At 31.6% G+C, this 19,460-nt stretch overlaps 1 protein-coding gene across 1 annotated transcript; it reads left to right on the forward strand.

Moving 5' to 3' along the window:
• The first annotated feature begins 1,829 nt into the window (after positions 1-1,829).
• LOC103575921 (sodium/potassium/calcium exchanger Nckx30C) lies at positions 1,830-11,408 on the forward strand. The gene is made up of 7 exons (XM_053740778.1): positions 1,830-2,705; positions 4,204-4,227; positions 6,512-6,776; positions 9,620-9,885; positions 9,989-10,124; positions 10,226-10,478; positions 11,168-11,408. Exons 1-7 carry the CDS (start codon positions 1,830-1,832, stop codon positions 11,406-11,408), a joined length of 2,061 nt encoding a protein of 686 aa, XP_053596753.1.
• Positions 11,409-19,460: the final 8,052 nt, after the last annotated feature.

Raw genomic sequence — 19,460 nt, forward strand, 5'->3', positions numbered from 1 at the left:
TAAAGACTCGGCATTCACTTGCAATTATATCCAATCTAGTATCAATAAAAATTTTTTTCCTTCCTTATCATTACCGCTATTATAACCATCATCAATATCAATATCAATATCAATATCAGTTTCACATGATGACAATTCATGAAAACACAATAGCGTAAAAGCACAATGATAAATACAATATATGCCTGATTTTATCATTTACCATCGATCATCGGTAATAAAAAGCATTGTGTCTAATATACGTGCTGTTGAACAACTGAAAAGTAAAGACAGATTGTAAGTTATGTATAGTCCCTAGGTAAGCATTAGGACAAGAGATAAAGTAAGTGGGCAAGAAATCCTCTAGCGCTTCCTGCTTCCTACAGGATTCCCCTCAGCGCCTCAGCTTCCACCCTTGGAGTCCTGCCTAAATGAAAGAAAAAAAAAAGGAATAAAAAAATAAAGAAAAAAGAAAAAGAAGAAGAGGCAAAGACTTAAAAACGTGTGTAGAAGTATAAAAGAAACGTGTAGTTGGAGTCGACTCTCGAATATCGAGCGGGCCCTGGTACCACAGGGTTTGTCTAAGTGCTTCATAACGCAAGCGCGTCGCAATCTCGTTCACTGACTATATACTTTTTTATTTTGCACAGGCGACCTTTTTCCATCCCGCTCATAGTCGTGTGGATTTACAACGGCCTGGATCATGCGCACCCGTTATTAATATATCTCTTGCTCTAACTCACACGTCACTGGCATTGTACCATCCAAGTAAAACAAAGAGAGAGTTACTGAGGAGGAAAGACGGACATTGCCGGTGGAGAAGATGGTGTAGGAGGTGGAGGAGGAGAAGCAGAGGGGCTGGTGGTAGCGGTGGTAGAGGATGATTATGATGTGGATGAGGAGATTGGGGTGTAAGAGACGAGCGACCACCGACACTCGACAGGGGGCGCAAAAGGAACACAGGACTAAAGCTACGGGAGTGAGAATGGTAACCGTAACAGCGCGGAGAACGGGAACAACTGCGGGTGGTATGTTCCAGTGTGCAGCGGGCGGGCATCGCGGCGGCGACGCCGTTCTGCTGCTCCTGTAGATGGTGTCAATACACCAGTCGGCGTGTCGAACGTGACATTAAGCTTTTCGTTCCTTCGTTCACCATCATCATCATCATCATCATAAATATAATAACGGGGAGTTACCCCATTATCTTTACCTCAACTCTGCTGCATTAATACATAATTCAAAAGTTTAAACGGCTAAACGTTTATTGTCATTATTATTATCATCTCTGTTATTTTACTGGCAAGTATTTAAATTTTAGTAAATTGAATTAGCAGAGAGTAAATAAATTTAAAAAAAAACCGCCTGTTCTTGAGTGTGTCAGTTTAGTGCTGTACGAAAGAACCAGTGCCGCGCCTATTAGCACCAGAAGAGGAGGATGCGAGCGCGAGTCGACATGAGTCTCGGGCCGCCGTGACACAGCTCGAGTTACTTGCTGGATAACTTATATATACATATATATTTATATATATATATATATATATATAAAAGTGCATCTTTGTGTGGGTGAGTGCGGTGAGTGTGTGGGTGATTGTGTGCTCCAGTGAAGATGCTGTGGCATCAGTGTAAATAATGATAATGATAATAATATTATTGTTATTATTGTAATAATATATATATTGATTAAGTATAATCATAAGTAGTAATAGATAAAACGAATTACGAGTGGGTGTAATGGTGATGTCGTGACTAGGGTGTCTTAAAAGGAAGAGCACCTTGGTGTGCACAATCACGAGGAGAGTGACATGAAAAGCACGATGAAGGGGTGCGGAGTTTCCCTGGCGCGGAGGACGATGGTGACCCTGTTGGTGCTGATATTAGCGTCAACGTCGTCCACGCGGGCCCACCGTCCTGTGCCCAATAATAATCCAGCGTTACTTCCCAGCTCGGCCTCGCCCGCAGCAACACTACTCGGCTATGGGTCAAACGCCACCAACATCACCAGCACACTTAGTGGGCACGTCAACACTGACGTAGACAGCAACCGTGAAACGTACGACGGGTACAATGCAACGCTACACCATCGACATCACTACGTCACGCCGCACATTGCTGACACTGACAATACGACAGTCGTAGAAAAAACACCTCTCTTTCCCGCAGACTTGTTCACATTCGAGCAACGACGACGTGGTGCGGTGATACTACACGTACTGGGTGTTGTTTATATGTTTGTAGCTCTTGCGATCGTCTGCGACGAATTTTTTGTACCATCACTGGACGTTATTATTGAGAAATTTGAAATCGCTGACGATGTCGCGGGCGCGACATTCATGGCAGCCGGTGGATCTGCACCAGAACTATTCACCTCCGTGATAGGTGTCTTCGTTTCCTTTGACGATGTCGGTATCGGCACCATCGTCGGATCCGCGGTATTCAATATATTATTTGTTATCGGCATGTGTGCGATATTTTCAAAAACAGTACTCTCACTAACGTGGTGGCCGCTCTTCCGCGATTGCACTTTTTACAGTGTCAGCTTGATAACACTAATATATTTCTTTCGTGACAACTTTATACACTGGTACGAGGCATTAGTACTGTTCAGCTTCTACCTGGCCTACGTTGGGTTCATGAAATTTAATCGACCAATGGAGAAGCTGGTCAAGAGGATATTGTACAGAAATAAAGTAACCCGAGTCAGGTCGACTGACCAGCTGATGCCATCGGTGAGTCCAGAACCCCGGAGCCTTCCTTTTTTAGTACTCCTAATATGTATCATTACTTCCGCTTGCTTCGTACTGTACTCGTTTTCATCGAGCTCATAATCTATCTCACCCTTAATTATCTATCAAGTAGTCCATATATCGACCCGCTTAACTTACACGTCAACTTTTCTGGGCTTTATATATTATTTTTAATTATAAATATATAATTAAAAAATAAATTTATGTATATTTATGATAATGAAAGGAAGTGGAAGGTGGAAAAAAATGAGAATGAACAAAAAAGGACGCGTAGGGAAGTAGAAGAAGGAAGTGGAGGAGGAAAGGGTGAGAAGGAAATGCTGATACAAGTGTCTGAATACTCTATTCTGAATGTTGACTGGACCGAAAGGTGGACAGTTGCTGATATCAGCATTTGTTCTTCCCACGTCTTTCCTGCTGACTACACACAGCTGACATTGTCATAAAGAGTTTGCTTTCGAAAATCATCATCCAGCGTTACATCATTGTCTCAAGAAAATTTATCCTCACGTATTTTATTTTATTTTTATAAATTTTTTCCCCATCGTCCTTCACTCAACGTCATCCTTCACTCCCTCATACATATATTTATACCTCTATTCTTTTTTTATCTTACGACTGATGTTATTTTGAAAAATAACCTTTCGAGGGCGTGAACCCACGGGAAGTTGGCAAATTCATATCCAGATTAATAGCTCAGTGAAACAACCATGAGATAATGCTATTGGGGAGCTTCCGAGCGTTAAAATACATCACAACAGAGGCCTCTGGCTTTACTGAAGGACTAAAAAAAAATTTTAAAAGCTGGAAATTTTTTTTACATACAATTTATACCCCACGAAAAATTTTAACCCAGAAAAGATGACACAGTTTGCATTTCTATACATTATTATACTCACAAATATGCTATAAATATATCTAAAAAAATTTTTTCTATTTTTACTCGTTAGTCAAACAGTGGACACAAAATATACATTCACACGATGAGAAAAATATTTGAATAAAAAAGCGGATGCAAATAAATTAGATAATTAAAACTCTACTACTACTACTACTACTACAATTATTACTACTACTACTGGCGTATATTCATCAAAGCTTGTTTCAGTTTATTCGTTAGACATTGAATAGATTAATCTATATTTTGAATATTGAACTTGTTATTTGTGCTTTACCGTCAGCACACAATACTTGAACGCTTCGCTGATCAATACCTTAAACTTTTACCGAAGCTCACCATACACGCTGACGTACTTTTACATCCATTGAATGCACGTTATAATCAATTGTCAAGCTCATGCTTGCAGCATATTTAAAATCTTCCATTATCTCTGCTTAAACTCAACTACTATTATTTATGTAAAAAGTCAAAAACGCATAAACCAAAATAACTTTTCTGCAAACAATGTCCTCTATTTGCTAACAAGTCTCCCAAGTAAATATTGGGACTTAATAGTAACTGGGTATTTCTTGCTTGCAGCACCAGAGCGCTGCCCAGGCATTGGTGAGTCGCATGTGTATCTTCCATTTTCTCTTATCAGTAAACCTTTTTTATTTTATTTTTTTATCTATTTATTCTTACAGCTATTTTTTTCACTATCATATTTCATACACACATTATCAATACACCCGATCGCAACAAACAAATATTTTACCTCCACATGCGCACATACAGAAAATTATTTAAAATAACTTTCATGAGTAAATAAAAATAAAATAGTAATTGACAATCGATTTATCAATGAAAATATATAATATTAAAATATATTACATCAGATTTAAATAATGCATGTACTATTTAACGCACTGTAAAAAAATCGGAAATTAATTCGGAGTGATTACGATTTTTTTTTCTTCAGAGTAATTTCAGAGTAATCTGGATTTTATTTAAAACCTTACTCTGATTCGGAGTTTAATTTTAAAATAAACTCCGCATTTAATCCGCGCAGTAAAATTTTTTACAGTGCAAGTACTCTAACACTAATTAAATTTTTTCCATAAATTTTTATTTCTTATATACATGATTTTAAAATAACTTTTTTTTATTTAAAACATAAAGTTTGTAATTAAGCTTAATTGCCATAATTTTAAAATTAAAAAAAACGCATTTACAAAATTAATCTTCAGACAATAAATGAAATGCTCGTGCAAGATCGCTTTATGCTTTAAAACCAAGAGAGAATCGATAGTCAGTGCGAAGCGGCAACGTATATATATATGTGTGTATATGTATAAATGTATAAATGTATACATATATTTGATATACCGAGTCTTGAAGGCAGCTGACCGACTTCTCGGCACTCACTGCAATTAACCCTCGCAAAGTAACCACCTCGAGAAGTTTCCATTGTATATGACCATAGTCAGGTTTCCATCATCCTCAGAGTATTATAATCAAAAAAACCTCTATTCTCATACTCATTTTCATTCTCTACACACTATTATTCTTAATATTCATTTTATTTAACATTTTTTTTTATTCAAATCCATTTTTATCTCTCTCATTCTCATTCCCATTTTTTAAAACTCATCGCATTAACAATAAACGTTTAATTAACCGTGTATATTTAATTAACATGCTTTCTCTTCATTTATTATTATAATTATGCAATTCTCTAAATAAAATTGTCTTTTATGATCATCATATTTATTCATTATTATCACTGCTATTTTAATAACTTCATTATTATTATATATACATATACATATATATATATCGCGGTACTAATTTCGAAAGGTCTTATTTTTCTACGTCCTTTTGGTCTCCAGAGCTCCGTAAAGCCAAGAGGGCTTAATTTATATTTATTACCATTCGTTTTGGACACTCACTTAAAAGCTAAAAATTGAAAAAAAATCTTAAAAGATAATAGGGCATATAATTTAATTTAAATGCCCTTTAGACAAAAAAAATTTTTTTTTTCAATTTTTAACTTAAATTTTATCTACAAAATCATTGGTGATAACAAAAAAAATTACATCCCATTGAAAAATTTGATTTTAGTATAATTTGATTATATTAGAACTAGTTGATCTGTTTTTAAATTTGTACAAAAATTTTAAACTGTTTTTGAACTAAAGACAATGAAAAACAGACGAAAAAAAAAATTATAGACAGGAATAGTCTAATTTTGAAAATAATGACTGATTTTGATCTACAGATGACTAAAAATTATTGAAAACAGTCTAAATAAGGAGAACTGCAAAACTCGATTAAATTTCCCATGATAATTGATTATAAAAAAAAAAGAAATTAAATTTGTATTTTATTTAAAAAAGATCAAATTTTTCGAGCCAGGTTTCGGTTTTAGAAAACTCAGACCAAAAAACCGTCTAAAAATATGTCATAAAATTACTAACACAATATATATAGTGCGATAATAAATTATCTAATTAATAATCTAAAGCATAATTAGATGATTATAAATAAAGATACGAGTATATAATATATCGCTCATTAAATATCACCAATAATTTGATAATTAATTGTATGTGGTTATTAATTATCGATAGATAAATCAAACCCAGTTTCTAGCTAGACCACATTATATATAAATATGATGATATGAGACAATTTATTTAGACAATAAAATTAAAAAAGACAAAATAAATATTTGGATGAGTAAATTGTCTTGATAGTGATAAATAAAATAAAATAGCATGAATAATAAATAATAAATAGAGAAGTTTAACAATAATACAAAAGCAATGTTTTAAATTATTAACGAGTTACTGTGGGTGTGTGTGTATGTGGGGGTGGGGGTGGGGTGTGTGTGTTTGTGTTGTTCCAGCAGCATCCAAATGCAACGAATAGCAGTGAAACGAGTGTGGGTGGGACATCAGGTGCCTGTGGCAGCAGTGGTGCTGCGATAAATGCCGATGCTGGATGCAGCAGCAGTCGTGGAGGCAGCAGCAGTGGCCAAGGCTGCGAGCAGTCATCATCTCATCCAGGTGCTCGACACTCATCACGCGAGAGTCACGCCAAGTTTAGGCACGGCCTATTACAACTAATGATCCACACAATTGATCCGCTCCACGACGGTCAGTCTCGCGCCGGTATAACTTCAACACTCTCTCACTCTCGCCTGCCTGCTTGCTAGCACGCTGCCCATTATTTATAAATAACATAATTAAACCCCGTAACAATCAGCCATTTTACCCCTTGACCACCCAAACGATTAACAGTTGATTCACTAACCATTTTATTTTTATTCATTATTTCCCCTAGATCAATTGTTCCGCAACGATTGCCAGACCAAGCAATTTTTTTCCTCAAAAATTTTATTTTTTTTTTTTTTCTTTCAATGCACGACCCAAGTGAGGACGATAGAGTTATTTTTCAAGAGCCAGTTGATAGTCCAGTTGAACTTGAGACAATATAAAGGCATAATTGTGCTCCACGTGAGCTACACAATGCTCGGTGGCGTGTGTGTCAACTGGAAACTCGTGAGCTCTCGAGTGAAGGTGAGAATGTCATTGTTGGAGAAAAAAGAGTAACGTACATGAAAAAAAAAAAAAAAAAAAAAAAAATGAAAAATAGGGAAAAGGTTAAAAAAAAAACTAAAGAAGTAAAGAAGTGAGGCAGCACGGGGTCGGTGGTGGAAGGGCCGAGGAGATGTCGTAGGCATTGAAGGTTAATTCTGCTTTCGATAATGTAGGCCGAAAGCTTTTGCTTTTGCAACAGCCACGAAATGCCCTTACCTATATATATATATGTATATATGTAAATGTATATGTGTATATAGTGAACTCGGGCTGTGTTTTGAGTGTATCCCCCAAGTACGTACCTAGTCGCGAGTAGAGCGAGTGTATCGAGACCCTGACCTACAAACCGCTCTATCGATCGTAACTACCGACTGTACATTTCGCAAGCTCGAGGTTATACCTTCTTATCTTTACCGAAAATTTTTCTCCAATTATCTTTTTTATTCAAACATCTACTCTACTTTTTATTGTTATTATTATTTTTATTATTACAATCAATATAAATATAAATAAATTTGAATTATTTAAATTGAATGAATATCGCTTGGGCACTTTACTAATTTGACATTTAAAGATTCTCATAAAATATATCTAACGGATGTTAAAAATAATAAAGAGCTTAAAATGAAAAACTAGAGATGAAAATATAAAAAGTCAAGAGAATTGAAAGTGTCCGACAATGGCTTAGGAATGGATGCTACAGACACACTTATGATCTGGAAAGCTCTTACGATTTGGAGCAAAATGAGCGCAGGAACACTGAGAACGTCGGGCGACATTCCAACTAGGCGATGCAGAAGGAATTCACGGAATATCGGGTCACCTCTTTACCCTCCTTGCCACCTTTCACCTCTCCCGAGTGGTAATGTGTCGCCTCTGGCTGGCTCGGTCGCTGCCACCACCACCACCACCACCGTCTCCACCGACGTTGTTTGTTCTCCTCGTTTCGGCTGACTCAGGAGCCCTCCAGATATCCTGGCATACGGATAAAGACACTCCACTTTACAGCGTTCCATTGATAATTCAAATCAATTGACCTGATATTAAAAAATAAAAGAATCCATTGCTATAAAGACTTGTACCCGCGGCGAATACAGTTGCTGACACTGACGTCTCACTCTATTCATTTCCTCACCACATTTTTAACGGGCCTCGGAAATCCCCAGGGCACTCGAAACTCTTTTCTGTCATAGTTCAAGTGTCTATTAAAATTTAAAACATAAAACTCATCCCCATTCTCCATCCAGAACTTGACGAACGAGTAGTTTATTGTATTTTCAAGTAGTGCTAAACTAATTGGAAACTACTTGCCCGCTCCTGCCCTTAAGTGTCCGGTGTCCAGTGGACATTCCAGTAGCCGGTGCCCCGAGCATTTCCACAATACCATCGACCGCGCCACTCAGCATTAAACACCTCAAAGGTCTAAGCAATCAACGTCAAGTAGTTTACAGCAATACATATATATATATATATATACATATACATATAGAAATTCTTACACACAGCAACGAGGTTAGTCGTAATAAAAGCGTGCTGCAAGTAAAGCACGGGTCGATACTTTGATCGCGTTGCCAGCGCCCGCCCGCGCTCGTTCGCTTCACTCGGGCGACCTTAGCCTCCTTTGCCCATTTTGCCGGCTGGTTATTCGATCCTACGGGACACACTCACACCCTCTCAATTTATCTCTCCAGTCTATCTCCAGCCACAGTGAAAAAGATTGATCGTTTTTCGATACTCGCGGTGAACTCGGTAAAAAAAAGCCCAAACATCAACTGCCTCCGGTGGACCTGATCGAAAAGTGCTCTCTGGAAATCACTGAATCAGAAATCCCGCCCGATACTAGTAGATAGTTATTATAGAATAATAGTTGTAGTTTGCGGCAACAGACTATAGAGTACACTATTTTTTTTTATTTATAAACTTTTTTTTTATTTAATAGCCCGAGTCCTTAGAGTTTTATTTAATATTAAATGATGCTTAATGATGTATTTAATAGTTCAAGATTAATGGGCACATTTAAGAGAGTCCAAGTCTTGTGAATAATTAAAGACAGCTCAAGATGTTTGCTCGAGAATACTCTCACGTGTAATTACATCTAGTAAGGATTTATTTAGAATTTTAGGGGCTGCTTTGAATGCCGCTTAAAAGCAAAACAGATTTATTTTATTTTAAAATACTCATTCGTTTTGCCTGGGTAATAATACTTTTGTTAAAAATTAATTTTGCTGTAACGTTTAGTTGCTTGTTAAAGTAATCAAGTGCAGCATAAACAAGAGCATGTGCACAGCTGAGACTTTGAAATGTTTTGCTGTCACGATAGACGTGTCAGTTACACTTGTTACTGCTTGTTGACTAGCCGTTAACTAAAAAATCAAAATTTTACTTATTACTGACACAAGTTTTTGGACATACAGGCAAAGTGGACGAGAAGGCAACGCAGTTGCACGCAATAGCCTCATTAAAAGTCCTCTTGGACGCAACTAAACCTCAGAATGGAGCTGCGACGTCAACTTCTGCCCAGTACTCAGGTGTCTCCAAAGAGACGGCACTTCAGCTTCAGCAGGGCTCGCAAGGTACTACGACAACAACCACCACGACAACAACTGCTGGCACCACTGCCGGTATCCAGGAACTTCCTAATGGCGGAATAGCTGCTGGTATTGACGCTGGTCTTGAATCGGTTCGTATTAATCATCATCATCATCATCATCATTTTGACAGTCTAGTAGAGAAAACATTTTTTATGTTACTAATGCCCTGATAAATTTATAAACATATTTCAGGGTGAAGAAGATGAACCACCAGAAGCTCTAGACATGACGTGGCCCACTAGCCCAAAAAAGAGACTAACTTATATTCTAGTTGCGCCTATTTTATTTCCTCTCTGGCTTACTCTGCCCGACACGCGAACTCCGAGAGGTAAAACACGATCTAATAAATTTCAGTATTATTATTAATCAATATTTAATAATAATAATAATAATAATAAAGTAAAAATAAAAAATAATACTTTTATTCAGGAAAAAAATTCTTCGCGGTGACATTCATCGGATCGATTATCTGGATAGCAGCATACTCGTACCTGATGGTCTGGTGGGCAAACGTAACCGGGGACACAATATTAATACCGCCTGAAGTAATGGGTCTTACATTCCTGGCAGCAGGGACCAGTATTCCTGATCTTATAACCAGCGTGATAGTTGCGCGTAAGGGATTTGGTGACATGGCAGTATCTAGCTCCGTCGGCAGTAATATATTCGACGTGACAGTTGGGCAAGTGTTAATTTTATTAATTAGTTGTCAAGCTCCCAGTCGACACAATAATTACACTGTAATAAATTAGCGGAGTAAATTCAGAGTGGATTTTTTTTTTAATTGCTCGGAGTTAAATTTACTCCGGGAAATTTTATTTAATTTAACATTGAAACTCTGGGTCAGATTTTAATGAAATCTAGATCACTCTGCTGGAAAAAACTCCCTATTTACTCCATATGCGGAGTGAATTTTTTTTGACTCCAGAATTTCGAGTGACGGAGTGAATTCTGATTGAATTAAAATCCGTATACGGAAAAAAATTAACTATATAAATTGAGAATGACAAATAATATAATGATAAAGTGATCAGTAAATATGAAAAGTATGAAAATTTATTGTCTATAATTTAAAAATTTCCCATATTGACATCCGGGTTCCGGGTTATTTTCAAACACAAATTTTTAAAGTTTATTTTTTTCCGTGTAATCAGTCCGAGTTGACTTTGAATTTTTTACAGTATAATAACAATAACAATAATAATTATTGTTATTTGAATAGCTAGAGAAATATTAAACGCTTGGTATTTGTGATAATCCTGATAATACTAACGGCGATAGTGTATTATAATAACGATGATGATAATGACAAAGATGAGAGCATGATACAAATAATGTGATAATAATTATTAAATTAATGTCCCTTAACAGGCTTCCGGTCCCGTGGCTTCTGTACGGTTTGATTTATGGCAAACCGGTGGAGGTTAATTCCGTCGGGATGGTCTGCAGTATCGCCATACTCTTCTGCATGTTGCTGTTTGTAATATTGAGCATCGCTTGTTTCAAATGGCGAATGAATCGCGGTCTCGGATTCACAATGTTCCTGCTCTACTTTGTTTTTGTAACCGTATCGCTTATGTTCGAGTACGAGATTCTCGTGTGTCCTGTTTAGGAACTGGTTAAACCGAGCGACCCATACATCAACGACAAACACAATAATAATTATATTTATATTTATATAAATATTAATAATTATAATAACAATAATAGTAGCGACGTTATTACGAGAAAATGGAAAAGGAAAAAGAAGAGGAAGAGGAAGAAAAATAATAAGATTACAGCAATTTGCTGACTCACCGACTGATCAGTAGACGACAATTACACCTTAAATGCAAACGCACTTGTCCACCGGAGCCATCATCGATTTGTTATTAAATGAGGTTTGTAAATATGTATAAAACCTTGGAAACTGTCCTTGTCATAGTCTTTTTATCTAGTATAAATCGCCACTTAACTGTATAACAACGTCAGTATAAAGTATATACATAAATATTGTTATTTTATTAAACTATATTTTTAAAAAACTTAAAGATATAGTAATAAAATATTTTATTTACGTTAATTTGATCAAGACACTCGTTGGCTATTTTAAGAACTTGATAATAGAGCTTCGCACGCCTACCTCGTTGCCCGCGAGGTTATTATAGTTGATAGGATTAAATTTTTCGCAATTTTGTATTACGTAATAATATAATATATATAAATAAATATAAAGAAAAATAATAAATCGATTAGACGATAATTCGGAGGAACTTAGTAATAGCATAGTCTACGGCCATGAAGCAATCGGGTTCTCTTAGTGTCTAATTAATTACTTTAAATATATTTATTTATTACCATTCATTTATTTAAATTATCACCGTCTCTTTGTCATTAATTACTTTTTTTTTTTTTAAAGAGTTACTGAGTAACTCATTTGCTCGTTGCATAAAAAAAAAAAAGTTAATGTATATCATGGCGTTTAAATAATATTTCTAAGTACTGGGAAAAATGTCAGATTATTAAGCGCCTAATTGCGGCCTAGTTTATGAAATTGACATCAAAATGAATTGGAGTTCATTTCGAAAACTAATTAAAAAATATATCAAGTCCTTGGAGACATTTTTAAATTTAATTTCACTCTATAAATTATTTATAACTCATTAAATTGTTATATATTTTATTTATTTAAATATATGAGAATGTGTCTTAAATAAATATATCTTATATACTGACGTTATTATAAATACTGAGCGCATTAATTTAAGATATTTTTTTTTTATATATTTATATATGTATATATGTATTTATATATGTATATGAATATATATGAAAAACAATTAAATGTAAAACTATGTTGAATATTTAATGTTAGTAGTGGAGGAATATTGATAGAGCAATTGCAAATATCATATATTTATATATATATGAATAAAATGATGAGAGGTTGAAGATCGTGATCACATGATAGATTTGGGTGTACAGAGGAATTGTAATGTCGGTGGGTTCTCGAAATAAAATTCGTACTGTAATAAAAAGCGATCGATTTAGTGGTATTGAGTTTTTAGTTTTTTTTTTTTTTTTTTTACTTTTATTTTTTATTCTTATATTTATTTAAGGTTTTTTTTTCACCACATAACACGCTTGTAAATCGATCGCTGGAATATGGAGTACGATGGCGGTAACGTTACTCGGTACGGTAGTTATCTAGGTGTAAAATAAAAATAAATAAAATATTTAAAAACAATATAAATAAATAAATGAAAATAATTATAAAAGTAAATATTAATATAATAATAATATATATAAAGATTAGTTTATTATGCACAATACGATCTTCCCGAAGTATATCGATCCGCGAATAATAAATGGCGACGCCCCATTGCGAAATTAGAGCTTAGTAAATAGATGAAATTTAAGTAAATATTTTAAATAAATATACCGTGACAGATTTATTTTATTTTTTTTTTTTTTTTTTTTGTTTCTTTTTATTGTATTTGTTTCAATTGACAAATATAATAAATAATAAAAAAAATGTTTAATAAAAAAAAAAAAAATAAATAAACAGTGATGTGATTACAGCTCACAGCGTGCGTGTTTTACATCGCGTGACCTTTTTACTTTCACTCCTTACTGTATTAATAATAAACTCTCCGTGATTCTCAAGCTCATTTTATCATGATAATAATCTGATTTTTAAAATTATTACTTTTTTAATTATTTAATTCAATGTCATTTTAAATTATTATAACCAAGTTCCCCATTAATTTATATATATATATATTATATTTAAACATATACATATATAATTTTAAACTATTATATTAAAGCGTGAGTTGTAATTACAATACTCGTTTAATTTTGACATAATAATTACAAATTTACTTGGCAAAAAAAAATTCAAAAAAAACCCGCGAAAAAATTTTCCTGATTTAAAAATTTTTTTTCGATACATTAATTATTATAAATATAAAATAAATTTTGGCCTGTCGATTTGAAGGATTTAACAACTTGGTAAAGCAATCAAGCTTATTAAAATAATAAAAAAAAAAAAATAAAATCCGCTGATCGCTGAATCAAGTTAAGGGTGAGCTGAAAAAATAATAAAATGTTATAATTGAAATATAACAGATATAAATACATATACATATATATCTAAAGAACAAACAAATAAATATATATGTATATATTTGTCGTACTATAAATGACAAGGCATGAACGCACATATCAGAGAAAGAGACGTTTAAATTTAGATACTATATAAATATATATATATATTATTATTATTATTATGAATTAATTAGTAACGGTATTAGATTAGAAAATTCACTCGTGTAAGATCTAGATCGTTAAAGTTTTTAAGATTACGAAAATAACATTATAAATATATATATATAATAATATATAAATATAAATAATTTATCAAGCGACAGTGACGTTGCTGGTATTTATTATTATTATTATAATTATAGAGACAAATTATTAATCGATAGGTAGGTCAATATAATTATTAAATTTTTTCATGTATCGTATTGATAATTAATATTAAAAAATTAAAGACAGGATTTAATGATACTAAACTATTATTATCATATTTATGTTTATTTTAATTGCATATAGAATTCACCCCGTCCACCGGCGTTTTTATAGAAGATTAAATGCATCAAAATTCCTAAATATATGTATAGATATATATGTGACCCAAAAAAACTGGCTGTTGAAAAATTTTGAGTTATATTTTTTAAATTTTATTGAAAAATCTCGAGAGTTGAAAAATTTTCAGAGGTCAAAAATTTTTTAAATGTAAAATTAAATTTACTTTTTTTTTATGACGAATTCCAGTAGAAAATTAAATGATTTGTGAAAAATTAAAATTGAAATTTTAAATTCTCAAAAATTCCGAGCGACGACTAAATATAAATATTGAGGCTTTGATCCGAAAGAAAAATTAAATTAAATAATTTATTTTAAAATTAAATAATTCCTTAAATGGGGCAAGACCTTGACAATATATTTATAGCCCATTGTTCTTATATCTCGTATTCTAGTTTTGATCACAATTAAGTAAGATGATATTAAAAAAAAAGTCTAAAGCTTTAATGTTAATATTTAAAGGTCACGGAAATATTGACTACTCAAAAACTTCAAGTTTTTAAGCGATCTTTAAAAATTCATTTTTTCGGGTAATGATATTCAAATATTTTTTTTTTTTCATACATTTAAATTTTTTTGAGCGCGAAAAAATTCAAAAAAAAAAATTAATTTTTTATAATTTTGATATATTTCAAATTTGATTGACCTTTGAAAAATTTTCACTTATTCACTTTTTTTTTTATTACAGAATTAAAAAAAAAGTCAATTTTTTTGAGCCCCGACACACATATATACATATATTTATTTATTGATGATAAATAATTAATACATAGATAAATTGATTAATTTTCTGATTAATGGGATTATGAGTTAATACCTGAGTAAAAATAAAATTGTCATTTCTTGAAAACCTGATAATTATTTTATTTAAAACTGAAAAAAAAAATAAATTACACGAACCAACGAAATAAAACTAAAACTAAAGATAAAGAGATTATAGGAGTTTATATTTTTTTTCAAATTATCTGTAAAATTAATTTATAAAAAAAATTTGGACCATTTAACTATGTATGTTTTATCGGTAACTAAAAGTAGAAGAAGATTTTTTAATGAATTGAATCTCAGCTGGTTTTTCCAACATAGAACGGATTAAATGAAACAAAAAGTAAATTCTTTGTGAGATATTTCCCAATCAACGACCACTTCGTATCCTGTGGATAATTATTATAAATTTAACGAGAAAAGTTTTATTATTATTAATTAAAAAGATCCTATATGTTCGAAATGATAAAACCGGAACTGTGAGACAGATTAGATAAATAAATTATAAAATAAACATAAAATAGAAATTAAATTATAAATATATTAATTATGCAAAAAAACGCAATCTAAAAATTTTAATTAAAAAAATTTTTATGGCGATCGCTTTCGGAGTCAGTATCGAATTAGTGATGGAAGCAATAATCGCCTTCTGTGCCGATTATTTTTAAATTTATCATTTACACAGAAAACATTAATTTTTTGGCGCGAAAAATTTTTCGCACTAAAAATTGAAAACTAAAATTTTCTTACGATAAAAATAAATTTTTTTGCGTTGACAAATTTTTTCTAGTCAGAAAATTTAAATCTGCAATTTAAATTCAAATATTTTTCGCGCCAAAAAATTAAATTTTTCTCTGTACTATTTTCAAATACGTGATTAATATATCTATATATGTATAGATTGTCACAACTAATCAAGACTGGTCTTTGATTACTCGACTTTGGCATCGTCGATAAATAGATAAGCGGAATATGGATAGAAAATTTTTAATTAATTAATCAAAAAAAGAAATTAATTAAATTTGTTTTTATATCGTAACAAGTATTAAAACTCGTGCTGCCCTTGTATTACCGCAGTCATTTTTTAACACGGCTGTTAATTTATCTGTTTCATAGATTTTATTAATTATTATTATTATTAATTAATAATAAATTATCCATTAATTGAATTTGAAAAAAAAAAAAAATTAGATGTTTCAAAGAAAAAAAATAATTAAAAAGCGACTGATATCGTTTTCAATGAAATATTTGTACAAAAAAAAATAATTTCAATAATTATAATTCTTATAATTAATTTAATTATTAAATATTAATTATATTAATGAACAATAAGAGTGATGCAATTCAAAATTAGTAACTGAATGTATATGTACTTTTTTTATCGCATTTATTCACAGCCGTAATTAAATAAACGGTAAATTACTGATAGCGCTGTTGAATTTTATTATGAAAATAAAAAAAACTAAAATAAAAAAAAAGTGCAGCAGGAGGAAAAAAAAATGGAAACTGAAATTTACGTTACTTAAATTTGATTATGATTAAAATTAACCAAATAGTTCGCGTAATTCAAGATACTGGCCCCACTGCGATTAACTGCGCGATCGCAGTTAAAAAAAAATATATATATATATAAATAAATAAATAAACATAAAGAGAAAAAAAAAAAAAACTTAACATTTATTATATCCTTATATACAAAATTTTTACGGCATATACGAATACGATATAGAGCAGAAAATTTTAAATACATGCGTAGGTTAATCGTTGTTGTCTACCATAGTATATATAAATATATATATATATATATATACATAAATATATGTTAATATTTATTTATATATTAGTTAATATAAATAATTGACAATTTATAAAAAATAGTGTACTGTTTAATTTTAAAATGACTTAGAACGCTAAAGATTGCGAGGGAGAGAGAGAATGCGGATGAACGTACGCTCATAAATAATAATAAAAATAATAAATAAATAAATAAAAATATTAGTTTTAAAATAATGATAAATAACTAAATAAATTTAAATTACACAACACACATGTGAGCCGTGCAAAAAAATATATATATGAATATATATTAAATTAATTATTAGTTAAATTTATTATGAAACCCGTGGAAAAATCGATCAGATCTACGATCTGATTTGTTTGATTTTTGAGATCAAAGATTTCTGTAGATCTACATAGATCTATGTAGACTTAAGTAGATCTCTACAGATTTACAATCTACGCATACATGCGCAGATCATAAAAAAGTGTGGACACGTAGATCTGAGTAGATCTAAATAGATCTATCCGATCTACGTAAAGACTTTTTGTATGGATCATTAGATCTATAATGATCTATATACATCTAAATAAAATTACGTAGATCTAATGATCTATAAAAAAAAAACTACATAGACCTGAAGATCTTTGTAGATCTATGTAGATCTAATAATGTATGAAATAGTGTCTACGTAGACTTAAGAAGATCTATATTGATCTATGTTGATCTAATGCATAAAAAAGTTTGCGCAGACTTAAGTACAGTCGAACTCCATTAACTCGGAGTTTACGGAGGAACAGAAATTTCTGTGATTTCCGACTTAACGGATGCCCCTTCTCTATTAAAAAGTAAACTAGAGCGCATGCGCTCTTACTACTACATTAATGATGCAGGCATAAATATACACACACATACTAATGTATAGTGTCTAGTGGGAGACTGCGCAGCTCGTAGTAGGGGTAAAAATTGAGGGAAAGTTCTGAGATAATGGAGTTCGGTAGATCTGATGTATTTTTTCACAGGTTAATTTATTGATTGTTAAATTAAAATTTGTTTATCTAAATGTACACAATATATATCCACATATACATATACATTTATGTTGCCCTGTACATATCGGTATGTGTATATATGTTTATACATATCTATTATAATTATCTATTAATTAATTAATTATTGTACTTAACTTGAAGGAATGAAGTAGAAAAAAATGGAACTTGACTATAATTAATGACAACTCAGATGTAAATCGATAAGAATGATAATTGTTGACAAAGAAAAAATATAAATGTGTGTTGTAAGTATTGCGAATTGTTAAAAAAAAAAAATAAAATAACAAAAAAAATATAAAAACATATCCTGTGTAAAGGACATGTGTTAATGGAGTTAAATAATATTTATTATTATATAAATTATGTGGCCGTGTTATGTTTAATAAATCTTTTTGAGCGCGGTTCCTCATGTTAAATGTTGAATTATAAATGACATAAAAAAATAAATAAATGAAAATAATGAATAAATTATCTACCAAGTCCGTTAACTTATTTGGTCTGTTGCTATAAATTCTTTGATATTTATTACCAATTATAAATTGTCTATCATATCATACACATGTACGCATTTTTAAAATAAATTAATTAATTGATATTCATAATTGAATATGTTAATTGTAAAAGTATAATTGCCAGTTGATAATAAGAGTAATTAAAGTATAACGATGAAAAATTTCGTAGACGAAATTATAAGCCTTGCTTTTAGTGTTTGACTGAGCGGTGAAATCACGATTGTGCTAATGTACTATGAAATTTTTAAAAATTGGCGGTAAATATGTTAAATTAATATATATGTTCATTGATATTAAAAAAAAATTGAAAATTTTGCCCTTTAATTATGTATTCGATTTATGAAAATTATAAATAATTTATATTATACATTTATAGAAAAACTATTTATCGGCTCTGCTTAAAAAATTAAATAAGTTCTGATTTGCATTTATTAATTTTTCTAAGAATTCTGGCTCTGTTTTAATAATTTCTTATTATAATAGTAAATTACGCACTTAGTGAGAAAAATAGGACATTACAGCACTCATGTGTAATTGCTACTGGCTAATACGCATTTTTGAATGTCCTATTTTTTTCGTGGTCTACAGACGATTTTTCACCAGATCTACACCTGAAATTTTAAATTCCCGCCCTTTTTAAAGGAAAGAAAGTCGTTCTTATAAGAAATTTTAGCAAATTATACACCAAGGTAGGAAAATAGAACATTACAGCCTGCGTGTGTAAATGTCGGTAAAAATTAAAATTTTTCCCTCTGTAGGAAGAATTGCGCATGCGCTAATTTTCATCATTGACTTTCTTATAAGAATGACTTTCTTCTCTCTAAATAAGGCGGTAATTTTAAATTTCAGGTATAGATCTGGTAAAAAATCGTCTGTAGACCATAAAGAAAAAGAGGGCGTTCCAATCTGCGTGTTTGCCGGCAATTTTA

This window comes from Microplitis demolitor, chromosome 7, assembly GCF_026212275.2.
Source record: "Microplitis demolitor isolate Queensland-Clemson2020A chromosome 7, iyMicDemo2.1a, whole genome shotgun sequence".
NCBI classification, from domain to species: domain Eukaryota; kingdom Metazoa; phylum Arthropoda; class Insecta; order Hymenoptera; family Braconidae; genus Microplitis; species Microplitis demolitor.

What these genes read in the sequence shown, in the direction of transcription:
- LOC103575921 (XM_053740778.1), top strand. Translation starts at nt 1,830, where the DNA reads ATGGTGACCCTGTTGGTGCTGATATTAGCGTCAACGTCGTCCACGCGG. An exon ending in CTGACCAGCTGATGCCATCG is followed by an intron (nt 2,706 to 4,203) that starts GTGAGTCCAGAA and finishes TCTTGCTTGCAG; the next exon opens with CACCAGAGCGCTGCCCAGGC. An exon ending in TTGACGCTGGTCTTGAATCG is followed by an intron (nt 9,886 to 9,988) that starts GTTCGTATTAAT and finishes AACATATTTCAG; the next exon opens with GGTGAAGAAGATGAACCACC.